The sequence below is a fragment of the Phyllostomus discolor genome, chromosome 1 (genome assembly GCF_004126475.2).
Source record: "Phyllostomus discolor isolate MPI-MPIP mPhyDis1 chromosome 1, mPhyDis1.pri.v3, whole genome shotgun sequence".
NCBI lineage: Eukaryota > Metazoa > Chordata > Mammalia > Chiroptera > Phyllostomidae > Phyllostomus > Phyllostomus discolor.
In genome coordinates this window covers 30,146,603-30,173,320 of record NC_040903.2, presented here as the reverse complement: position 1 = coordinate 30,173,320, position 26,718 = coordinate 30,146,603, and the positions used below count along the sequence as shown (strand labels likewise).

At 37.1% G+C, this 26,718-nt stretch overlaps 1 protein-coding gene across 16 annotated transcripts in view; it reads left to right on the top strand.

The window, feature by feature from the left end:
* FRYL (FRY like transcription coactivator) overlaps window positions 1-26,718 on the top strand; it is a 241,791-nt gene that overhangs the window by 118,802 nt on the left and 96,271 nt on the right. For 11 of the 16 annotated variants that reach the window (XM_036020307.1, XM_036020309.1, XM_036020304.1 and 8 more), the window contains 11 exons: window positions 2,034-2,173; window positions 3,077-3,173; window positions 12,254-12,333; window positions 12,714-12,794; window positions 15,368-15,536; window positions 15,821-15,913; window positions 19,109-19,207; window positions 20,227-20,328; window positions 23,208-23,252; window positions 24,773-24,876; window positions 25,075-25,183. In XM_036020307.1, the coding sequence (XP_035876200.1) occupies window positions 2,034-2,173; window positions 3,077-3,173; window positions 12,254-12,333; window positions 12,714-12,794; window positions 15,368-15,536; window positions 15,821-15,913; window positions 19,109-19,207; window positions 20,227-20,328; window positions 23,208-23,252; window positions 24,773-24,876; window positions 25,075-25,183 (1,119 nt within the window). The remainder of the gene's footprint in view (window positions 1-2,033; window positions 2,174-3,076; window positions 3,174-12,253; window positions 12,334-12,713; window positions 12,795-15,367; window positions 15,537-15,820; window positions 15,914-19,108; window positions 19,208-20,226; window positions 20,329-23,207; window positions 23,253-24,772; window positions 24,877-25,074; window positions 25,184-26,718) is intronic. The other 5 variants (XM_036020321.1, XM_036020293.1, XM_036020319.1 and 2 more) reach the window with 1 other exon arrangement.

Here is a 26,718-nt window from a genome sequence, read left to right as displayed (position 1 = left end):
CTGCTGAGATTAAATGACTGATCAAGTGTTATTTTTATCATAATTGTGTGATCAAGAATTGTTTCATTATGTGTTGTTTGCAAAAACCAATAATCCAGATTAGCTTTCTATTGCCATCTAGTATTTCTGAGCTACTTTTCTCATAATTATGTATCTAGGAAATAGATGTTAGTGTACCTTAGTCTAGTTGATTAGATAAAGATGACTGATTAGAATTTACTTGGTGGAGACATACCAAAACACTTCCTCTGGATCTTGCTCCAGTTCTGTTGCGTAATGCTCTGGCACCTGTATTTTACAGTAGCCCCCTAGGTAATTCTGATGCATACATACACTTAGTAAACAGCTACTAGTCTAAGAAGAAACCATAAACAGGAGGCTAGTCTTCTATTATAGCAATAGTCAGATCACTTTAGATAGTGCTTTTCTTGTCAGTAATTACTAGTACATAATAATTATTAATGTATGATTAAGATTGTTTTTAAATTATTTAGATTACTTACACTTTGAATTCATTTCACTAATGATGAATGAATGAATATACAATCAGAATTTGAAATCCTATTAAACAAGGTTTTAAGGAAAATTTCCATCTCTTATGTAAATGATTAAAAAAACTATAAATGATCATGCAGCATAGCTTGATTTTTTTCACATTAAAAACTATTTGTGTTTTAAACTATTTCAATATAGATTCACTGTAGCAGATGGTGTTTTATTGACCCTTCTTTATTAACAGTGAACCATACCCTCCCTTTGAGTGAAACAGTTCGTTGCTAATATAACAGAAATGAAAAAAAAACAATTAATTAAAATTATAATCCTATTTTACTTTAATTCCCTATATTAGAAACCATTTACTTGTCAAATCATGTCAATTTATAAATGGAACTATGATTAAAGGAAGGTAGAAATGATGAAAAGAGAACAGCCTATACAATCAAATAAACTTTTACATTCTTTTCTATTTCCTGGATGAAATACATTCTGAAGTTATGTGAAGAATATAAAATAATAGGAAAATTAAAATTTTAATTACTAGAGTTATCAGTTTATCTTCATTAACTGATACTTCCTATAGTCATGGAACTAAATGAGACCTTGAGTATTCATGTTTTTTAGTTAAGACAAAAAAAAGTGAGGCATGTTTTACTGTGTGCTGATTTGAAAATACTATTTTTAAGCAATGACTTGAGTCAGATACAGAATTTCTTATGAAGAGATCATTTTTTTCTTGTGACCCTCAAGACAAAGTGACTTGGCTTGAGGGACTGCTGAGGGTAGCTGGGCACCCCTCTCCACCACTGTGGGCAAGGAGCGGTCATTTCCTGTATGAAATCTGACGGCCACTTAAAATACCGATAGTTCCAGGGATGCCTCCGATGGCGGAGCGGTTGTTCATCCTACTGCATTTTCTTCGTGTTGTCCGAAGAACAAGCCTTAAAAGCTTGTGTACAACACATTTCTATTACGTTCATTTGTATCACCAACTAATTCTTTAATTATAACTCTGTTCTGTGTCATGGCAGTACGGGTTAAATGGGAGCTTTTCCCATACTTCTAACATTATATAGTCATCCTTGTTTCTTCATCTCTTCATTCTACTGGCAGCATTGTGGAACCTCTTGTTCACATGAGAAGAGGGAACTGGCCAGGGGAGGGAAGTAAATGTGTGTGTGTGTTTTTTTCCATGTTATGCATAAGAGTTCTCTGAAGGGTATCCATGTGTTTAATCAGGGATGTTATTGATGGTCCTGTTTCCATACATGTGAGTAGCATGTGGAGGCAGCGAGAAGGAGGAAAGCCTCTGAGCTAAACTGAATGGATTTGGGTCAAGTTTAATAGTGGGGGGAATTGAGCCCAGTTCACTACTTGGCTATCCCCCTTGTTCTTTTGTAAATTTTAAAATATTTATTGCTTTGAGTTACTCTGTTTATTCTAGAAATGTTAATTATTTTTAAGTGATTGCTAATGGAGTTAGAAGCAGGGTACTTCGATGTGGTATTTTATCTTGCAATATCTTGTATTTTCAGTTGATAAGCTCTATGAGCTCCGTAGCAGAGCACTGTCTCCCTTCCTTACTCCGCACCTTGTTTGACTGGTACAGGCGCCAGAATGGAACTGAAGATGAATCTTATGAGTACAGGCCTCGATCTAGCACAAAATCTAAGGGGTAAGTGGCTGCTCTGCCTGGAAGTGAACCGTTTCCAATAAAGGGAGTGATAGTGTTACCAACTGAGGATTGTTAGTGTTTGGTTTCTAAGCAAAACCACTGATTTTGTTATGAGGTGGTAGTAAGGGGAGAGGACAGCCCAAACTTAAACTGTAAATCAGGGTATGGCACCAGGTAAAGCAGGTGTAACTGTGGAGTTCTCATCACTGGGACTAGTCTTGCAAAACCGAGCTGTAGGAGTCATAGAGGACATTAAGGAAGTATTCGGAAGAGATCCTGCACAAAGGGCCTGTGAAGGGAAACAACGGTAGTGATGTGGGAAGGCTGTCAAAACCCCATGTTATTTACCGCAAGACCTGTGTGGGACTCAAATCCTAGAACTTGCCTTCTCCTTTTTCAAATTTCCTGGGGAGATCTTGGCCCTTAGTAAACTGTCTGCGTTCCGGTGAAGGTCCATGGTTTAGAAATGGACTTCAGTCGATGCCACTCCTGATTTCTCAACTTAAACTTGTGAGAAAGTTACCCTGCCACTGTATTTTCATCAGAAAAGTTTTTGTTTCAGTTCTTAGTTAAAAAAAATAGTACTGATCAAATATGGAACAATGTTATATTTTCAAAGTGAAATTTAAATATATTTCTTCCTCTAAGTTTTTTTAGATAAGGTTTAATTTCTGACCATTGTAACAGTGAAATAGTGAAATGTGTGCATATGAGTTCTTACTGTACGAAAGTGAAAGAACACGAGAATGGGTAATACACACATTGGGTTGTTGGGAAAACTTGTGCAACTGCTATAGGATGCCAGACGTACTGGGAACTCAGTAAATGATTTCAACTGCTAACCAACACCTATTTTAAAGCATGTGTTCTTAACGCAGTCCTAATTTGGGATTCTTGTTTCAGGGATGAACAGCAACGTGAAAGAGATTATCTTCTTGAAAGGAGAGACTTAGCAGTAGATTTCATTTTTTGCTTAGTTTTAGTTGAAGTTTTAAAGCAGGTAAGCACTTTTCTTTCTACAAAGTCTGTTTCTTATTTTTTCCTGTATTTTGCCTTTGTGTTTCATTTACCTTATTTAGGATGTTAATATGTAAAATTTTGGCCCACGTAAACTGAGGCCTGTAATTTAATTCCACCTGTTTCAGTTGCCCGGGGCTTTCGTTTCTGTACCTCTCACTCCCTGCTCTTTTGCCTCCATGTATGCCATCCAACACGTGAAATCATATTAGCGAAATGGAGCTGAATAGAAATAAGTGTTAAATGTGGTCTGCAGATACAGTATGCATGTCATTCATCTACTTCAATCTCTTTTTTACTTCCACTTTCAAAGAATTTTTTTTCTAAGCCCTCAAGCCTGCACTTCAGCATGTAATACTGAAGTAATAGTTCAGGAATGGGGGTGATTTGACAGGGGTAGCATTGAATTGTCAAAGATGATCCATATATTTCCAGCCATGCACACTGTAGTGTTCTGGCTAAAAAACTAGGAAATCTAAAAGAAAAGTTATATTTTGAAATTATGTGTTTGGACAGGGAGTTTTGTCGTGTAAAGTGGACTAGAAGATATAATATGAAAATAGGAAATGTAAGATATAAAAGTTAATTGATAGTCCTTTTTTTTACATAGCCTATATAAAAATACTTGAATTGTGTAATTGTTTATACTGTGCCTTTGTTGTTTACAATGTGTTGAAATCTGAATATCTGAAATCTGCAAATAAAAGCAATTCAAAATATATAAAATAGTTGTGGTATCAAAGTTAAAATCACTTTAAAGACTTAATTTATTTTTAGAGAAAGGGGGAAGGGAGGGAGAAAGAGATAAAGAGAAGCACTGATCTATCGTTTGCCTCTTGTACGTACCTCCCTGAGATGAACACGCAAGCCTAGGCATGTGCCCGGACCAGGAATCGAACCAGTGATCTTTCTCTTTGTGGGATGACGCCCAACCAACTGAGCCACACCAGTCGGGGCATCAAGTCACTCTAATTTATACCCATCCTAAAGGGTTTTTAGTAAATATGGGAAAGAAATTTCTTCTGGGAGTTGTGCTAACAAGCCAGATTGGCATTTTGTGATCTCAGTTTAGTTGGCATCCTAAGACCCTGAAGTAACTAGGAGCAAGAGGAGCTGGGGACCAGAACCAGCCATATGCTATGAGTGGACCATCCTGGGGCTCAATGTTGTTGATTCCTAGGATTTTGTGTGTGCTAAGTAGTTCTTCATTTAAGTGATTTGGTCACCAGCATTTGCACTTCTTGCCCTAAATAGCATAGGGTTTCCTCTTTTCGAAGGAGAAACTGCAAACTTCTTACACTGATGCTCAAGACTGATGTGTCGTCATTGTGTCTTTTCACCTTTGTTTCTCATGACGTTTTTCTACTTAGCAATCAGGCTCGATCTCCCTAATTGCATCAGCTTCAGAGAACGTCAACACGAAGACAATCCCTGGAGGTCTTTCTTTCCCCTCTTCTTCCTCCTGTGTCCTTTTCCTTCCTCATCCTTTTCATCTTTCTCCTCCATCTCTTTCTCCAAAACAATCGAGATAGCTCTTCTGGTAAAAGAAAAATCAGGATCTGTAAACAAAATGACATTGTTTCAGTGGGCTCATTTTTTAAGTCCCTTCCACAAAATTCTTTTAGACCCATGCATGGACTGAAAAATGTCAGAAAGAAAAATGCAGAGGCTCCAATAGCTAATGTTTGTTTTCGGTTCTGTCGCCACATTGTTCCAACCTGTGGTTCCCTTTTCCCCTGCCCAGGTCTCTCCCTGACCGTTGTCCTCATCCCTTCATTCAGATGCAACCACCAAAAAACAAAATTTATCACTAAGGGTATAGATGTACTTTATTTAAAATCGTATAGAGGTGTTTTTTTTTTCTTTCCTAGTAAAAGGTGTCTTTTTAGCTTCTTTAAAACAAATAAAACTACAGTAAATGAAGTAAAAATCAATAGAACTTTCTGAAATGTCATGACAGACTAACCCAATTTTCTTCAGTGTCAAACTGATGTAGGGCTTTAATAGATCCGGAGAGCAATCAATGTAATATATCTCGAGTTTAATAAGACTTTCACTTTGTCCCACATAATATACACATATTAAAATGTGATTTAAACAGTCCCAGGAGCACTGAAGCATTGATGCATGGTTGATTCAGTCCTAAGGAGGAGTAAATATCCCTTGTGGGTTAGTTCTTGACCTCATATGTTTAGAATTTGTTTCTGAATAATCTGTCACATCCTTGGTGACAATCACACATGTTTAGAGCTGTTCATGATGCACAAAGACTCTATGTCCTTTGTATCAGCTGATCACCACCCTGACTTCTGGGCGGCGGCTGCGCCACAAGTTTTCATCTCAGCCGTGCCATCTACTTGCTGTGTAACTTGGGCAACTTACTCACCCCCCCCCACCCCCCGCTCTCTTCTCCTCCGTAAAAGAGGGAAGATAATAGTGCCGTGTTTTAGAAACGTGAGCATTAAATGCAGTGATGCCTGGGGCATGGAAAACATCTGATCATCTGATGTTATCTGTTATTTTCATTTTATAGATGTGGACATGTTCTTAGTTGTAATGACTTGCTGAAGATTATAAAGCTAGTTCACTTTTTTACTCAAAGTTTTATCCCTTTAATAATAAAAATAAAATTGGTAAAATCAAAGATGCAAAATTAGGTAAAATGGACATCTTGTAAAATTAAGGTTTTAATCATAATAAGTTAGATGAAGAATTGAGTTAGTATAAATGTGATGAAATTAGGGTGATTCAATGTGGGAACAAAATTAATTCAAGATAAAGAGCACTAATTTAATTTTTTCAAGAAAGAAGATTAATTTGGGGGGTCATGGCTGACCACGAATGTCAGTGTGTTAGTACAAGGGCTTTAAATCCACCATAAGAATACATTTAAACAGAATACTGCATTCAGAAAGTTTGAAGCAATTTCCTTTTTATATTGAATTTTATTTTACTTTTTTAAGATTTTATTTATTTTTAGACAGAGGGAAAGGGAGAGAGAAAGAGAGGGAGAGAAACATAATGTGTGGTTGCCTCTCACACACCTACTGGGGATCTGGCCTACAGCACAGGCATGTGCCCTGACTGGGAAGCCAGCTGGTCTACCCTTTGGTTCTCAGGCTGGAGTTCAATCCACTGAGCCACACCAGCCAGGGCTATATTGAATTTCGGTCAGATGTATTTATGCATTGAAACAAGCAAGAAGATTGGAAAACCAGGTTTGTGAGTCATTTCAAGCTCTTGGCTTAGTTTTATCAGTGCTATTATGAAATAGAGAAGGTGCAGTGGACCTTTAGTATTTTCAGATTTAACATTACCATTTTAGATGTTGATAAGCAGCTCTGAAGGTTATGGGATAATCTGTAATTTTGCAGAGACATGAATTTATTCTCCTTTGTGTTGAGAGCTGCTGGTGTTTTAGGTAGTGAATGAGTCTCATCGACACCCGTGTCCACATCTTAAGCTAGTTCTGTTGTTTTTCACTTTTATGATGTGATAAAGGCATTACATTTTTGAGGGTGGTATTAGGAATATCCTTGGAGTAAAACTTGGGCATTCTTTAGGATGCATGCTTCCTGAATGTTCAAGTAGAATTAGACCTGCTTCTACAGTCACATAAATGACAAGATTTTGAAAAACATTTGATATTAAAAATGGGAATATCATTCTATGAAAGTAGAACAATTTTACTATAAGCTAAAATAGGATCTCTTCCCCCCCTTTTTAAAATTCAGTTTGGGGTAATTTCTTTTTACTATTAAAAGTAAGGGGAAAATCGGGATTTTAAAAACGTCTATGCATTCTGATAATGTTCATTCTTTAAGTAAAATTTTTAGAGATAGTGCTTCCACCACCAAATTAAAGATAAGCTATAATTTGTTCTTTCACTTCTGTTTCTGTTCAAATGTGAAAAAACTGAATGCTTTCTTTGCTCATGTTTTTCACTTTTGAAATACATGTGTATATCTCAAACTGCAGACAGTATATCCTAAGGAAGTGCATACACACCACCTCCAGAGCTTCCGTTTCCTCACTGTAAATAGGGGACCAGTATCTACCCACAATGGAAGGCTGCTATAAGTATGGTAAACAAGCCTGACCTGGCACAAAGACACATGAAAAGAGTCGATGGTGGTAGCAGCAGGATAGTAAAAGGGGCACTGCTCAGCCCAGGAGTGTCCCCAGCTGTCCTTGTCAGACGTAGGGCATCGCTGGCGCAAATGGAGACTGTTTAGGAGAAATTGCAGGTTTAAGTCACCTTGTGTTTTGTGTATCCGACCTGGAGCACACCAAACATCCCTGTGAAGAAGTGGGTGTGTAAAGCCATAACACAGTACAGTAAGTGGGGTGCAAAAAGTGAAATCATGTAAAATACAGTGTTGCATTTCTGTGAGGCCACCGAAGCCTCTTGGGCCAGCCTGCTTGCCTAGCGCCGTCAGGTCTGCACAAGTTCTGGTATTCTCGCAGTCGGGTCCAGTCACAGCCTGTCACCTCATGGCAGATGTCCGCTCCATTTCACCTATCAGTGGCATAGTCACGGGACTGCCTGGGAGGTGTGGAGTGGACCGCAACAGTAATTCCAGTAACTTCTTTGCTACCTTGAGGCTCATTTTGTTGGCCCACTCCAGGGAAGATCAGGCTGGGAGAATGCATCTGCCTTCCTGCTTCCATGATGGACTCGGGTTTCTTGTGATTTTTTTTTCCCTCCTGGGCCTTGTCCTCCATCTCTAGTTCCTTCATTTCACCTACATTCCCTGGAGGTAAGAATTTTGGCCTGGCCCCTTTCAGAGAAGAGTGGGAAAGGTGAGAGGACTAGAATCAGTCTCCAATTGTAATACACGGGGTTTTTGCATTCTCTCAGGGCTGGTAAGTATAGGGTTCTCCTCTGTTATCTGCAGTTCACAGCTGAGGAAGTTGAAACTTCTGCAAGGATGCAGACTAGTGAAAAGAGAAATCTTGGTTTGATTAGACTAACCCCAAATCCATGGTCTTTCTATACTTTTATTATTACAATGAAGAAAGTGTTTTTGTTTATTGTGTAATGGTTTGGTTATAGTTGACCTATAATAAATTGAACAGCTAGGTGTGGATTTAAGGGAGCACTTGGGGATACTGTTTTCAGTTCCTTCTTAATCTGAGATAAATTGTGTGGTCCTGGAAAGGGGGACTCAGGACGCCAAGTAAGACTACCGTGCCTCTACTTAATTGATCAGTCAATATTCCGAAATTCCTGTATCAATATGATGTAATTGCTACCCCTTTACCACGATTGGATGTGTTTGCCTATAAAAGGTTGAAAACCTTCTTGTAATTATCCAGTCAATCATAAAGTCCTAGTTAAGTATCTCTAATGCTAGAGAAATTCTGGATTTAAAATTTAGTTTACCAATATGGGACAAAGGTTAAGACTCCTCTTCCAGAGTCTCTGAATTCTTTCACTTTATCATGTGGAGTAAATTCGGCTTCTTCCCTGTTGTTAACATGGGATTTAATTTTTTTTTTCCTGCATCATTAGGTTACTTTTACAAGGTCTGTGAAACCTAGAAAGGTAGAGTTTGGATTACAGCTGCTTCCTCACTTAATCCCTATTTGATTTTGTGATAGGGCAGCATAAGCATCTCCCTCATGGTGCATTTTCTTCAAATTAGATTCCAGGTACAGGCCTTTAGGACAGTCCTAATTTCTAGGAAATGTGAGACAAATGCTCTTTCTCAGCCTCCTCTTGTCAAAAATAAATGCGGAGCCACTTAGCCCCAGTGAGGCTATCGTGTAGCCATCGACCCTGGAGGAAAGTTTCACCGGGAGCCTTTCAAAGCTGTGCGGGCTGGCAGGCCCCCCTCTGCCCGGGGCAGCGTGCAGCTGTGCCCGTGTTCTCCGCGGCAGTCGGCGGGGTTTTAGCCGCCTTCCCACTGAGGTGGAGATGGAAGTGCCTGGTTACTCATTAGAATTCCTGTCCTCATGACATACAGTTTGTCTGATTACTCTTACCTAATGTCTCTCATACTTACTAGTTTAGAATTAGTTTCTGATCCTTATTGGCGACTGAATTCAGTCCCCTCCAAATAGACTCCTGATCTGCCTTTGGAAGAAATATGTTGTCTTTATTTGAAATAGCTCTCCTTCAAACCCTCAAGAAGCATTCAGACCATCTCTGAGTAATTATAATTCTCTACTTCCCCCCCTCAGTCTAGTGTTTGGCTCTCGTGGTTATATTTAATATTCAATTATAATTTCATCCTATTACTGAGGTGTTCTGGAATCTATATTGTTAAAAACTTTAAGCAAATGCAGAATTCCTATGTGTTTTGTTTTAAGTGGACCTCAGGCCCACAGAATCGGACATTACATTGTGATCCTGGTTAAAGACACACTGCCCGTGGTCACCCAGGAGCCTCCCACCAGCACTCAGAGAACTAGACTGTTACCTACAGTGTGAGCTTCCTGTGTGACTCTCTCCTTACTCACTCCCTGGCTGCTCTCTTATGAATATACTGATTTTTATGTTGTTTCCTGAACTTTAAAAATGTTTTGATATACAAGAGGGTACCCCCCCAAAACCCAGAATTTATTTATAAAAAGTTGTGTATTCTTACATGTTTAAACTTCAGTCACCTATCGAGACCTTTTTTCCACTGCTCAAAACAGTGTTTGAACTTCTACGGTTTTTTGTTTCACCTCTTCCACATCAGCAAAATGTTTCCCTTTAAGGACTTTTTCATTCAAGTGAATAGGGAGGGAGGGCATGGGGGTCGTGCTGTTTTTGGTTGAACACTCGGTGTGGTGTGGGCAGGTGCACTCGTAAATCCCCCATCATGAAATGGGCAAACATGCTGAAAGAGTCTCCTCCTCCCCCTAAAAAAAATCACTGAAGCTGAACGCAGCCTCTCACAACACTACCAACTGGTACACTGATACAGGTGGGTTCCTAGAACACTCACCCTGCGGGGGAAGCCTGTACTATAAGGGGACCACCCTCCAGAAGATAATTCTGTTTTTTTTTAATAATATATTAAAATTTTCTTGTTTTTGGACTTTTAAAAAAGTGCAAAGTGCATCATGTTGTTTATTGGGACTTTTTTTTTTTACTCAACATTCTGTTACTAGGATTGGCCCATGAAGTATGTAGTTGTATATCATTGTTTTCTTAAACATGTCATTGCTAGTGTGATGAAGCTCCATCCTCTTAGGTTTAGGACCTGGAGCCCTGCAAATTAAACCGATAGTGACAGATTAACAGGAGGATAGGTTTATTACATATGCATATGGAGGCCTTTATGGAAAAGAAGGGAAGACTCAAAGAAGGGTTAGACTCAGGAACTTACTTTAGCAAACAGCAGAATACATTGTGGAGAAGGGGCAAGACAAAGGAAGAGGCATTGGGCTCTTCGGGGTGGTAAATTGTGGGACGGTAAATGTACGGGGGGGGGGGAACTAGTGGGAGATAATGGCAGTTTTGTAGGATTTGTTTGTGCAGACCTATCTCAGTGCCAGTGTCCTGTTTCCAGTGAATGGCTGTTCTTCTCTTCTTGGTATGGGAAAGGGGAAGGAACACTGCTTTTAGCCAGAAACGGGGAGAAAAGAGCTTTTCCTGCATCTGCTGTTTCTCAGTTGCCATATATTCAAAATAATCCTTATGTCAGTGTGTCCTGTTGTGTAGTGGCATCTATCGATCCTCTTCACTGGATTGCACTCTGTGTGAATAATGGATCTAAACTTCCACCAGCAATGTACATGAAAGCTCCTTGACTTACATTATCTCTGCTGTTTGACATTGTCAAGCTCAATGCTTTTTCCCATGAGTAGGTGTAAATAGGATATTTTGTGCATTTTTATTCTCCTTATATTACTAATAAAATCAAGCATCTTTTCATGTGATTGTTGTCTTAGGACTAAGTATAACAGAGGATAAAAACAGAAAGTTGTAAAACTGCTGAAAGTCTTTAGAGAAATGTAAAGTTACTCCATGTAAATGTATAAGAATAGTTATTCCCAAATTGACTTAAGGATTCATTGCAACTCCAGTAATCTAACAATTATTGTGGAACTTGAAGAGATAACTATAAATTGATGTGGAAAAACAAAGGACCAAGAATAGTCAAAATGTCTCTTAAAAAATATAAGGGGGCGTGGGGACTTGCAGTGCAATACTTATTGGAACTTACTAATAATAGTAAGCTCTAATAATTAAGACGGCCTGATTTTAGTATGGACATATGTTGTACAAAGTGATAGCTCAAAAGCAGCCCCACACATATATAGAACTAGAGTTCATATCAGTGGTGACTTGTATATAATCTTTCACCCAGATGTTCCTTTTTTAGGACTCTTTCTCAAAAATTATACAAGTATTTAATGTTTACTGCACAAAATGTTTATTGTGTAACATATGTATTGAATATAGAAAATCTGGACTGAAATGTTCATTAATAGGGAGGTCATTAAATTACATGTATTGAATATTTTATGGCTGTTAAGAATATAAGGATTTCTTCCTTATATTTTTATAAGGCATGGAAAGATGCATCATTCTTTTAAGTAGAAATAAGGGGGGCATGTGTGCTCTCACGTGTGTGTGTGCATATAGAAAAAGTCTGGAAGGATATATACCAAGTTTGTAATTATATTTGGGAAAGGAAGCAGAGATTTTAATTTCTGTTTTAAATATTTGATTTGTTTCACAGATTAGGAATAGTATGTAATTTTAAAAGAACTAAACAAAACAGACATTTGAAGACAAATTTCTAATACTAATAAAGCCATAAATAGTTTAAAATTTTCAGAAAAGTTTGTATCCCTTTTGGATGCTGTCATGATAGAAAATCAGACTGTAGGAAATGCGGGGCTGGCTCCAGCAAAGGTTCCTTTCCTGCAGGAGTTGCAGAGTTACACATGACTGTTGTTCGACTAAATTCTTACAGAAAAAGTATTTTTTAGAAAATGGGCAGATTGACAGATTAGTAATGTCATATTATGAAAATTAAAATAGATTATTGGTTTAATTTGTTGAAATAAGATTATTTATAAAAGACTTCTATTTAGCTCTTACTTGATTTTTTATTCTAGATTCCTGTTCATCCTGTGCCTGATCCCTTAGTTCATGAAGTTCTAAACTTAGCTTTCAAGCACTTTAAACATAAGGAAGGGTAAGTAAAATACTAACTTGGGATTGTTGCTTTTCTCTATGGTCTGGGGTTTATACCATTTAAATATACATACTTTGAACTCTCATCGGTCATTTCTCTTTAGTGTTCAAAGCAGTTATCTTCCTATTTTTTTTAATCCACACAAAATGATTTTGTAAAAAGAAATCTAAAAACCATTGATTGGATTTATAAAGAATCAGAAGGTTAAATATCATGACAAATTAAAACCTAGAGATTGGACAAAATTTATGGGATTTTTATTTTCCTATAAATGAAATCTTCAAAGAAAGTTCTATCATACTCTAATGAGAAATTTTTATATGTAGTAGGAGTCTGTTAAAAATGTAGTGAATAATAACACATTTGTCCTCTCGTTTCAGGTATTCAGGAACCAACACTGGGAACGTGCACATTATTGCAGACCTGTATGCAGAGGTGATAGGGGTTCTTACCCAGTCGAAGTTAGTGTCACTGACTTTGATTCGCTTTTTGTTTTAGCATGCTTTGTTAATGATGTAATAGACACTGACAGTTTGAAACCTATTATATTTTTCAGAATTCTTTTGAAATCTGTTCCACTTTTTATTGTAAAGCTGCTCTTTATTCCTTAAAGGATTTTAAGGTAGCACTTGTACCTTAATTTCACAACTCATTTTTATTTGGGGGGGTTTTCCCATAAATATATGAATTGAGGAGGTCAGAAACTGCCCAGAACAGTCAGGTCATTACCATATTCCCTATTTTCAACAATTCTACAAGAAGTGCTTTTTTTGTTTTTTTTTTGTTTGTTTTCATAAAATCTCCCTTTTAGAACTCTTTTTTGTAAGATTTTATTTATTTTTAGAGAGGGGAAGGGAAGGAGAAAGAGAGAGAGAGAGAGAGAAACATCAAAGTGTGGTTGCCTCTCACGTGGCCCCCACTGGGGACGTGGCCTGCAACCCAGGCATGTACCCTGACTGGGAATCGAACCTGCAATGCTTTGGTTCGCAGCCCGTACTCAATCCACTGAGCTACGCCAGCCAGGGCTCCTTTTAGAACTCTTTATAAAGCTAATAATTATTTTCAATACTTTCCAGTTGAGTGCTTTTATTTTTGAGATAGCAGTGCTGTCTCTTCCTTCTAATCATTTTATTTGTTTTAATACTAAACAGTTTTGAATAAATAGAAGGGATACCTAATAACTATAAAGAAAGATAAAAGATACTAGGTTACTCCATGAAGAGTGTTATTTGTTAAAAGTTACCCTCATTGAGTTTACTGAACCATCATTATAGTAAATACTAAAAAGAGGTGTGTCTTTAGTATTTTGTGTTTGCTCTGAAGACTGGAAGATTTTGAATTTCCTTTGTTGCTAATGGGGAATTTATAAAGTAAAAAGTATCAATTTGGATTTTTGTGGATGTCAGTTAAAGAACCTTTGGCCCTGAAATCATCATATAAAAACCATTCTAAATTCTAAGAAGTCAAGCATTGTTAATGTTCAGTAGTTTAGATTTTAATATTAAGCAATGCATTTTATTTAGTATGTTTTTCATCCTTTGTAACATGTACACTAGGCACCCTTGCATAACCAGTGCTGTAGAACTTAGAACATAGTTTGAGTATTTTATGTGATTTGGGCAATCATATCTTAATATCTCACTAATATTTAATCAGTAACAGATCCCTATCTCAAGAATTATAGACAGAAAAAAATGGGTAAAAACAATGATTTATTTATTTTTATGGAATATTAGTTCATGAATTTAAAATTTTTCTCAAAAATGAAATTGTCAGGATTATATATTATAAATTCTAAATAATATATTAGCAAGTTGGATCCAGGACCACTAAGTTAATTCTAGGATGGTAAAGATTATAAATTCAAACGGCCAAGTTAACTTATGAAATAATGCTTAACCTCCTAAGTCACTCAGAGCAATGTTGAGGTGTTTTCCACCCACACATGTAATAAGGAGAAAAGGAAGAACTGTATTACAGTCGTGCCTATGCATTTCCTTCAATTGTAGTGACTAATAATTACTGTGAGTATGAGAAGTTTAGTGAAAGAGAAAACCTTTGGATTCTCATGTTAATTGCAATGTCAAGGTATTTATTCACTTTTTAAATATTTTAATAAAACACAAAAGAATGCTTTCATGAAAAATAGTGTTGAATTCTCCAAGAATCAAATGCAAATAGAGAAGCTGAACTTCCGTTCGTGTACCCACATTTCACTAATATGTAATTTTCTTTTTCCTTACTGTAGTCAGTGACTGTTGGAAACTATACTTTTGTCATTTCAACTTTCAAGCACTGGTTTCTCCAAGTAACATCAACAGTAAAATCTTTACTTCTTTTATAATATACAGAGGAGGAAAATGAAGTATTACTGATTAATAAACTATTCGATTTCTTTTTCCAGTGTAAGCAAAGAAAAGTGTCGTAGCCTGTACAGTTGTAGTCACTGAAATGCAGGATGCTGCTCACATGTTCTGAGCGTTTTGAGGCTTCAGCTTATTCTGACTGAGCCCGCGTCCTCCTGCCCTTCTCCATTTTTCCTGCAGTATAGTGAGATGTCAGTTTTGAGTAATAGTTTATAGTCCATAATCACTTGCTTTACCTCATTCAAAAAATGTGTAGTCTTCAGTCCACTCTCCATATAACTCAAATTGCAGACTTTATAAGAAGGAGCCTTAAAAATTGTGGACACTCTCTGATTTACATGGGGAAGTTTTATGGGTGAATTATTTCATATTATTTTTATTCTGATTACTAATTATTAAATGGTAATGATGCCGTATCAATGATTATATAGGAACAAATAAATCCGATTATTCCTCTTTAAGGAACTTCTGGTTTTAAAAGAAATAAAGAGGAAATTTAGAATAACAGATACTTTTGTCTTCCTCTGTGTGTTTTTCTGGTAATTTTGATGAGAGTAGAGAAAAGAGACGATGTTTCGGTAAAGCACCTTTTGATTTCAACCTTAAATAACATCTAGGAAATTCATGTTCTTAACTCATGTGAAATTATGTACCTGTGTGTGTTAAAGGTTTCAGGCTGTGAGGAAGAAGTTTATGACAGAGTTAAAAGAACTGCGACTGAAGGAACAAAGTCCACATGTGGTACAAAGTGTCATCAGCCTAATAATGGGAATGAAATTCTTCCGCGTGAAAATGTACCCTGTAGAAGATTTTGAAGCATCGTTTCAGTTTATGCAGGTGATATGCCTTCTCAGTTGCAGCGAGTTAGCTGAACAGTAGCTTTCTTGCTCATCATGCCTTTTAAAAAGAAATAAAACATACATGAATTAATGACAGTTATTAATTATTCCAGTTGTAAAGTTGTCACAAGTGTAAATTAACTTTCTTTTTTAATTGAAGTATGTTTCATCATAGCTTTTTAGTAAAGTTGCAGAGTATTTACAGAATTATTGTATATGAAAAATTATTTAATATTCCTTTTTTTGTTGTTAATCTAATGTATTCTCTCTCCCTGCCCCAAGGAATGTGCTCAGTATTTCTTAGAAGTAAAAGATAAAGATATAAAACATGCACTTGCCGGTTTATTTGTGGAGATTCTTATCCCTGTAGCTGCTGTAAGTATGTTTGTATTTTTATAGTGTTTTAAATGTACCTTTTTACTAAGGAAGTTGCTACATGAAGTATTCGTTCTTTCTGGTAATCAATCTAGCAGACAATTAAGCGGAAACTTTGAATGTAATGTGGGTATAGGGGAAATGAGTGTAACAGCAGAAGAGCATACGTCGGTCTGTTAACAAGGTTCCGAGACGGGAGTGCAGAGTGTTTGCAACCAGCGTGATGGTGCCTGACGTGGCTCAATAATGTAACCCGCTGCGCTGAATCACGGCTGTCTCTCCTTAACAAAGTGATAGCCACTTTAGGAGCCACTGAAGAATTTAAAAGTAACGTGATGAACATCCTGGAGTTTACAGGACTGTATCGATTTTACGTGTTCTATTCTGTAGTTGCTGTGACATCATACCTGTCAAAATGTGTCCTCTGAACTATTTAGAAAATACAATGGCAGTATCTTTTTATGGTGTGCAAGCAGTATGTTATTCAAAACTAACTTTGCAGTTACTAGTAATAAAATATCTATAGTAAGGAAATTTATAGCACCTATTACAGATTTTTTTATTTCTTGGTTTCGATCCCCTCCCCACCCACACTAGTTTGATTCCCCCCCCCCCCCCCAAACACACAGGTTTTTCTGTGTGGTATGTGATGGTGCTACTCATTTTCAGTATCCTGCACATTGCAGTATAAATGATTCATATATATGATATATTATTCTTAGTTTTACGATTTGTGAAAGTAAAATTGACATATGATGAACTACCCACATTTAAAGTGTACAGTCTGACACATGCACATGCCTGTGGATCGTCACCATGCTCATGATAACGTTTAGCCTGTCACCCTCTCAAGTTCCCTTGTGCCCCTCTAACCCACACTCCCACTCACCCCATCCTGTTCTCCAGCAGTCGTGGATCTTGCAGTTTCTCTGCACTGGTTCTGGGTTGCCTAGAATTTTATGCTGATGGAATCTCACAGTGCAAACCTTTTCTGACTTCTTCCCCTCTGCATAGTTAGTTTGAGCCCAACTATGCTGTGGAATATATCAGTGGCTTAGTCCCTTTTCATCATTGAGAAGTATTTCGTTGTGTACAGTTTGGTTACGCTTACCTGTTTTTGGATCTCTGGCTTATTTCTGGTTTTTAGCTGTTACAAGTAAAGCTGCTGTGAACCTTCCTGATAAGTTATGGATGGACATATGCTTTTTCGGGGAGGGGGGTGGCAGGGTGGTAAAAACCAAGGACTGTAATTGCTGGACCAAATGGTTGTTATATGTTCAACTCTTTAAAAAATTGCCAAGCTATTTTCCAAAGTGGTGGTACCGTTTTGCATTCCCACGCGCCGTCTGTGAGAGCGCTGGTTCCTCCACCTCCTCGTCAGCACCTGCTTCGGCCCGTCCTTTTCATTTTAGCCCTTGTCATCGGCGTGTCGTGGCATCTTGTTCTGGTTTTTAAGGTGCGTTTCTCTAATGACTGGTGCTTTTGAACGTCTTTTCATGTCCTCATTTGCCTTTTTTTTTTTTTTTTTTGGCAAAATGTCTGTTGAAATATTTTTCCCCATATTTGTAATGGGTTATTTGTTTTCTGATTGAGTTTTGAGACATATATTTTTATATTCTTAAAATATATTCGGGATACAAGTATTTTATCAGATATAAGCTCTGTGAATATTTTCTCCTAGTTCACCATTTGTCCAGTCGTAGGAAGCAAGACTGTTGATAACGCTCCCTTGTTTCTATGCTGCCTAAGTCTTCTCCGGTGCTGTGTTTGCTTCTGTGGTTTATTAGTTTGCAAGGGCACCCCTAACAGTACCATGAACTAGGTACCTTAAACAACAAAAATGTATTGTCTCACAGAGAACCTGTTCCATGCCTCTTGCCCAGCTTCTGATGGTTTACTGACCATCTTTGGCATTCCTTGGCTTCTAGAAGTCTCACCCCTATCTGTGCTTTCGTGTTCACATGGTATTCTCCTCAAGTGCATTCTGTGTCCAAATTTCCCCCTTTTTTAAGGACATCAGTCATGTTAGAATAACCCCTGCCCCAATATGACCTCATCCTAATTGAACTAATTATAACATCCTAATTGAACTGATTAAGGAGCTGAAATCACATTCAGCCTATTGAAGGCAACCTTGAGACTGATATGGCCCCCTGGGAAAATGAGTTTGACACTCCTGATCTGCAATGACCTATTTTGAAATAAGGTCACATTAGGAGATATGTGGGGTCAGGACTTCGACAGAGGAATTTGGGGTCAGTGCGGGGGAATGACACAGTCTGCCTCTGCCTGGAACATTCTTGCCTCTCTGTGACCTCCCTGCCCCCTTTCCCTGGTTGGGCTCTGCTTACTCATTTATTACATGTGTTGAGTGCTGTCTGTGTCAGGCCTCTTCTGTGCCCAGGGGATGCAATGCTCAAGGGGGGAAAGACTCCCTCCTCCTGTAGTTCACTTTTGAGGAAAACACAGTAAGCCCGTATGTGAAATAGGTAGTGTGCAGGTGGTGGTAAGTACTAGGGAAAACTGAAGCAGGGCAGGGGGATAAAAATTGCTGCAATGATAAGGGAGTTGAAATTTTAAATAGAGTGATTAGAAAAGATAACTGCCTTAAACAAGATGGTGACAATTGAGCAAAAGCTAAGGAATGAGGGAGTTAGACATGCTACTATCTGGGGGAAGCGCTTCTTAGGTAGAAGGAGCAAGGTCAGACATCCAGAAGCAAGAACATGCATGATGTGCTGTAGAAACACCAAGGAGGCCAGCCAGCGTGGCCGGATCCAGTGCAGGGGCCAGAGTAGGGGGAGATAAGGCCAGCGAGGTTAAATGGGAAGCTGTTGCAGTATTTCAGGTAAGAGATACTGGACTCAGCTTACATGTGTCTTGTGAAATTTTTCCACGGGGGCCCCTTTCTGCCTGCTCCAAGACCACGGAGAATTTCACTTTCCTCCTACAGCATCTGTTACACCACCTGTTCGCTCGCCTGTGTTCTCTGCTTGTTCCCTCAGGGCGGGGACCAGAGATCAAGGTTTATCTTAGTTACTTAACATTTGCCCAGTTGGCTCATTGTAGTACTGTACTTCAGTGAGATCCTCAGTGAATTATTAACCGGCTTTTAAACCTTACAGAGAGTTCTGGTAGTTTGAGATAACGTTTATAACCACTTTTTTTTTTTTTTTGCATCATCTTTTTACCTAGGCTGTTAAAAACGAAGTGAATGTTCCCTGTTTGAAAAATTTTGTGGAGATGCTTTATCAGACTACTTTTGAACTGAGCTCCAGAAAGAAGCATTCATTGGTATTGAAAAACATTTCAAAGCTTTACATATTTAATCAGGAGTTTTAGTCATTGATTTATGAATTCAGTGGAGAAATTAAAGAATTGTAAAAATTGTAATTGTCAAATACCCAAAGTATAATGTAAGGGCAAATATATATTTTCTCCTTTTTTAAAAAACTTTCTATTCTTAATTTAACTAGCCCTGTATTTGATAGGTTATTCAGACTACATTCTAGGTATTTACCTGGCTTGATAGGTGCTTTAAATTATGCATCTGTCATACAATATTGGAAAGGTTGAATGTACTTTTGTATTGAACCACAGATTTAACATTATAATGAACTGCATTATTGAAGCATCATCTTACTTAGGAACCACTGTCTGTCTAATCACATTTTTTAAAATCAGAGATTCCCCCCTGGAAACACATAACCACCCATTTCTTGTAACTGAGAGATTTCTCTTTAAATATTCATGCAACTTGAGGAAAGTTTGGTGAATTGGACAGATACTTGACCACTGAAAATAGTTATAATAATAATAAAAACATTCATATTGCCAGGCATTGAGCTAAGTGCTTTGCATCCTTTGTCTTACGTTAACCCTCACAACCTTGTAGAATATGTATGATTATTATTTTTTACATTTTAGGAAAATGAGGCTTATTGCTCATAATGTATCCTCCCTGAGGTCAGACACCTGGCAGTAGAAAGCTGAAACTGGAATGCCAGTGTGCCCTCTGACCCCAGGGCCCGTGGTCATAGCCCCGCGCACAGGAGTGTGGCTCCCGGGAGGAAACAGTAGTGAGCTCTAGCCCGGGGGAGATGGTGGGTCAGCGGACTGTTCCCACAGGAAACTTGCCCTTCATCATTCCTTGTTAGATGACTCGGAGAGATCCTATTTTTTATTGTAAATTGGAAAACTGCGTAGAAGAGTCTCTTAATTTCCTTGTTTATAAGAATAAATGAAATGTAATTTATAAGGCCAGTGCTTTCTCATGCAAAGTGCTAACGCTCTCTGTTATCTGTCTTCCGTAGGCTCTGTATCCGCTAATTACCTGCCTTTTGTGTGTCAGTCAGAAACAGTTTTTTTTAAATAACTGGCATATTTTCCTACAGAACTGTTTGTCACATTTAAAGGTAAGACGCGATCTCATTTGTGACCTGTAAATACTGACTGTAGTGTATTCACTTGTGCGTATACATAGAGTTTACATAATAAAACGTTTCATTACTATTGGTACATGTGAATAATTAATAGTTTACTGTACTCCATTTCGTATACAGACTTCATTTTTTCTATAGAAAATCAGTCATGTATAGACATGAAGAAACTTTTGATTGAAAACTTGCTTTGTCTTAGTGAAAATTATGTATTTTTAATTATTGATGTTTTTATATTATCTTAGATCTAGCCGTATTTGTTAACAAATTCCTTTAGAATTGTAGAGTATGTATTAATCTTACAAAACTCTTCAGACACTTATTTTATGCTTTATTTTGAGAAAATTCAGTAACATTAGCTCAAGTCTGAATAATATGAAAAAAAGCTTGATAATAAAATATTCCTGAAAGTACATTTAATGTAAGTATGTACAGTCAAATTAACATGTGGTACAGGGTCCACATTTACATTGATGTAAAATCTCCTGAAATTATTCTGACTTGAATCAATACTGTTTGGCACATCAGTGTCCAGTCTCTCTTAGTAATGAAAACAGAACTGAGGCGGAAGGATCATTATCTGCCTGAGACACCGTGCTGGCATGGTCTCACGGGACCTGCCCTTCTTCTGTGGGGGGAGAACTGCTAGTGACGGACACAGAACCTGAGACTCCAGATGCCTTAGCGGCACGTCATGTGGATGCTTGATTTGAATACTGTTTTGATACACAGATTAATATATTTGACTCTTTGCTTACAAGTGATATGAATGGGCAGACATGACATTTCATTTCCTGTTATTCCTCTAAGTTTAGGTTAAGACTGCAAAGCTGATACTTTAAAGACAAAGACAAGGCACATGCAGATTAAGTGACTTGTCTTGAGCCCTGCAGCTCGTTGTGGTATGGTGAGGAATAGGACTGGCCCTCCTTTTCCCACTGTAGGGACGACCCCCTGGGCAGCGTTGTCCCATGTGGCTTTTTACTGACTTTATGTACCATTTTCAAAAATGCCTTGATTTTTTCATAAGGTATGCAGAAAATATAAGTCTTTGAAAACATTTTTAGCCATTCTCCTCCTGGATCCACATTGATGTTATTACTGATATTTGGATGAGAATTGATATTCCCTCTTTGCTTCATTTATGGAAATTCCCATGGCCAAATCAAGCTGATTAAAAACTCTTTGTGACGCGCAACCAGAAAATAAGTTTTTGTTTACATAATTATATAATATAATGTTTTCTGTCCTTATTTTAATGGTTTATATAGAGGTACTTAAGGGAATTGATAATATTCTGGGTAATGTGATTCTTTATACTTTCAATAAAATGCTTTAAGACACTTAAGTGTTCTTGGAAGGTTGCTTTGTTCCATGACAATTCATACTTTTCTGTTGCTCGTTGGAATTTTTTTATATATCTACGTTTCCACCTAACATATTTGCAATTCTTTCGCAGTCCCTTAACTTTTTATTTTTGTCTTAAGGCTTTCATGTAAAATGCTCTGTTTTCTTTGAACCCTTACCTCCTGATAAATACTTCTGGCATATTGTCCATTTTCATGAATGGCTGTGTCAATCTGCCAGGCTGAAGGAGATAAGAGCCACTTAGCATGAATATTTGGAGTGTAATTGTCTTGGCCATTAACCCTTAACTTACATTAAGGCTCTATTCAGCAGAAATTTTATGAACTGATCCTGCTCATTATGCTTTAGATTCTGTAGCTAGGCTGCATAGTCGATGTAATGAATTGAGCATTCAGGAGAAAACTACATCAGTTACCTTTGTGACAGGTGTAATTTGTTTTTTAAGGATAGGAAATACTGGCTCAAGGTAAAGGCCTTACCTAAACTGATTTTGAGATTCAACTAATCTCTTAATTTAAAAAAAAATCTATAACAATTTTTCATTTATTAGACCTACGAGTTAAAATAGATTTTTACTGATATTTACTGTATGCTAGATCCTCTAAGTACAGTACCTCATTTAATTCTTACTGTGACCAGCTGAAAGAAAATTAATAAATGACCCATGTTTAGGGAGCCAGGAATTGACAGAGCTAAGATTTGTATCTAGATCCATCCAGTTCCTTAACTTTTGCTCTTTCTGGTCTATCATGTTACCGTTTAATGTACTGTAAAGAATGATGCTGTAAGGAATGTTTTTAGAAAATATTTTGACTGTAATTCTAGGATATTAAAAAGACATCATTGAGAGTCATAAAAATAAATATGACACATTTTCAAGTCATCTTAAGATGTTGCATAATTTTTTTAAATTATCATACCAGTTTTGAAGTTGATAACCATAAAAAAATGGGCTTTTGTCCTGCAGGCCCCGGAATAGAAGAAAGAGCATTAGTTTCTTTTCACTGAAAATGTTAAATTTGTTATTTTTGTTCCTAAACAGAACTTGGTAGTTTCCCATTTCAACTGAGGTCATTAAGTGAAAAATGATTTTAACACTTCTGGAGAATAATTAAGAGAAGAATAATAAAAGTACATACATATCACACAAAAATATTTTGAAGATTTTTTTTTCTACAGTGCTATGTTTTATGTTTATCTTCTTCTAAAAAGTCAAATTTATTTGAAGTCATTTCCTCTGGAGAGGAAAAGTTAGACAGTGAAAATTGTAAATATTTTCTCTTAGTTTGAGTATTGTAGATGTATCCCACGATGCCCAAATTACAGGATTTTTTTTTCCTTAATGTTTCTGGCCAGTCTTGGAAATTTCAAATTTCTTCTCAATAGAGGCCTTGGTGAGGAGCTGTCTTGTTTTGTGCTTATTTTCATCTAACATGCATGTGCTGCATCTCATGTTCATGTTTGCTGTCTCACGTTGCTTTATTTAGATGCCATCTAACAACAGTATCAGAAAACAAATAGAAACACTCCAGGTGAGTTGTGTCGATGTAAAGTATTGCTTTATCTCCTCTGAGTGTGGCTTATTTATTTATTTACTTATTTTTACCCATTATTGCTTTGCATGTCTAATGTATTTTTTATTCATGCCTGCCTCTCATATTGTAACAGAAGAGTAGCACACAGCAGGGACATTCTACCGGTTTAATATTAATGTGGCCCCAGAAAGATGAATTTAAAATATTTGATAGTGAATGTTGATTGTTAACCAGAATCCTCAATTTTAATTAAAGTAGTCTAATTTACATTAGCAGAGTAATCGGAATTCCATTCTTTATCGTATCAAATCTTCATATAGATAAATGTGCAAAAGTATATTTTCTAGTGGTTATTTTTTGTAAACATACCTTTAGTTGTTGCCTTGTTTGCATTGCTTTTAGTCATAAGTAGTTATATGTTCATTATTCTACATCTTAAGAAAACAAAACAGAATGCGCTAAATTAACAATAGGATTTAAAAATTTCCTTTTGTCTGTTGCTATATATAAAATAATGGTTTAACAATAAGAAATCTTTGGAAGCTAATGAAATTAATGCTCATGTATAGCAATCAGTGCATCTTACAACCAACATAAAGAGTTTCTCCTAATAAAGTTGATTAGCTACACTTTCGATATTCACAATTAAATCTCATCATATCACTGGTCATTTGAGAACTTTTTATAATAGCTAATATGAAGAAAAGGTTTGTCAATCAAATTGTGATTGAAATGGAATACTTTTCTGATTCTAAATAATAATAATTTAAATAATGTTCTGCTTCTAAGTAAAAAGTCGAAGGTGTAATACTTAACACTTACTGAGCATTTAATATGTACTAGGCAGTGTTTCAAGTGCTTTTCACATAATTTCCTAAATCTGTGAGGTAGTTACCATATTACTTTCACTTTAGAGCTGAGGAAGTTGTGGCAGCAAATGATGTAACAGTATCCGAGGACGGGGTTTAGCCAGTCATTCCTAATTCCATAGCCCATGCTCTTAACCCACTGGTCCATATTTTCTCTCGTAAGGCTAATCACTCAGTATTTTGTATTATTTCATAAATGCAAATATCTGTAACAGTATTTGGTATTCTAGATTTTAACAGTATATGGGTTGCAATGAATTATTGCCAGGATTACTAATTCTTCATCATTTTGTCAGTATTGTGTGAACCATTTATCATCAAGTAATTTGATGTGTGCCTATAATTTTGAAGTTCTTAGAAGTATTAGTATGATTCTAATACTTTACTATTTTGTTTTAAGAGTATAAGGAATGGCCCAGGATTTCCATATTTATTATTTTTGAACTATCTGTACTTGCCATATACTAAACATATATTCAATACTTACCATATACAGATGTACGTACTTACATATTTAAAACTGTTTAAGACGGAAGAAAAAAAGAGGGATGAGGGCTTTTAGTTGTTGACAAAGAATGTATTTGTTCTGAAATGATTGCAAGTACTTTAATAAATAAACTTATTTTAATTCTCTTTTGTTCTAAACAGAATAAAGATCCTAAAATGTCTCGAGTTGCACTGGAATCTTTGTACAGATTATTGTGGGTTTATGTAATTAGAATAAAATGTGAAAGCAACACTGTAACTCAAAGGTGAGTGCCTTTGTTTCAAAGTGTACTTAAAATAAAATAGTGGTAAAAACTACCATGCTGATGGAATTTTAGGCAACATTACAAATACTTCGTAGAGGAATATGAATTCTCCCAACGTAGTATGAAGAATAGGAAACTAGTTTGCTTATGTTCTGTCAATTTAATGATCTCATTATGACTAATTTCTTTTTCTCATAGCCGTCTCATGAGCATAGTGTCAGCACTTTTCCCAAAAGGTTCACGTAGTGTGGTTCCTCGTGATACGCCTCTCAATATATTTGTGAAGATCATCCAGTTCATTGCTCAGGTGAGTGTTTCACCTCATAATGCACGTGTCCATGTTGGTTATAGGAGTGATGAGTTTTAGGAACTTGGAGTCTGAAATTGTGTTACACATCTGAAAGCATGATAACAAAACATTCATTACTATTCAGTGGTGGAAATAATAAATGTATGCTTTAAAAAGTGGAAAATGAAAGACACTGATGAATTTTGTATGTGTGTATGTGTGTGATGACATCGATTTAAATCATTGATCTGTACACTTGGAGAAGGAAAGGAGGCCCTCAGGTAGAAGAAGCACTTTTAGTTCATGGAGAGTCAGGAAGCTGTCTCATAACTCTACTGTTGGTGTAATTACTAACTACCTCCTGAGTATCTTGAAAGATTTTTGAAAATTGTTTTCATAATCTGTATTTCCTAGGTTCTTAGGTATAGATATTGGAATCCGCTGTAGATGGTTGAACCCAAAGGGATTTTTTTTTTTTTAAAGATTTTATTCATCCATTTTTAGGGAGGGAAGGGGGAGAGAGAGAGAGAGGGAGGGAGGGAGGGAGGGAGGGAGGGAGAGAAACATCAATGTGTGGTTGCTGGGGGCCATGGCCTGCAACCCAGGAATGTACCCTGGCTGGGAATCGAACCTGGGACACTTTAGTTCCCAGCCCGCGCTCAATCCACTGAGCTACGCCAGCCAGAGATTTTTTAAGGAATACCACTAACTCACAGAAATACTAATAGGCTGAACGATTAAGAGGAAACTATAGAATCGGGCTATCAAGGAAGCTGCTGCCTCCACCACAGTCAGAGTTGCCAGATTAGGGAGTTACCACCAGTGCTTTGGACCCGCGCTGCTGCTGTGATCCCCACCAGTGAATAGATTTCTTCTCCCCTGCCCTCCTTCTCACGGTACCAATTCCCAAAGACTCACAAGAGTGTACCACTGGGCTGGATCTGAATCACATTCTAAAGGCATCCTGGGAAATACCATTTTAGCTTTCTAGACGCTGCATTAAGGAAGGTTTATTAGAAGGGGATTGAATAGTTGCCGAGTGAGCGGATCAAAGGTTTTAATCACATTCCCCCTTTTGGGATATCAGCCGTGCAGAAGCATAGGTGGGCTTACCTCCTCAGCTTAGGAAGATGTTTGATTTCAGAATGTTCATTGTGCTCTCTTTCAACTGAAAACATGACAGTTTAAATGGCCCATGATGCAGTTATGGGCCATTTAATGGCCCATAAGTAAGTGAATAAGTAAGGAATATTTAAATAAAATGAATATACTTCTGTTTACTGGAGCACAGAACTAGTGATAATTAGTTAAGTATCAATCTATCCGTAAGATGAATGAAAACAAATTGTGCTTTAGGTCTGGTATTCAGGAAACTGTTGCCATTAGATTAGGGTGTAGCTCCGTACCCCTCACCCCCCACCTGGGGCGTTCCCACTCCCTTGGATTAAATGCTTCACACCAACACTCAACCACAACTATAAAACTCTCAAACATCAGTTAATCTTACTAGTTAATTTTTTCTTGAGATTTCCTTCCTGGAGCCCATTCTTCCC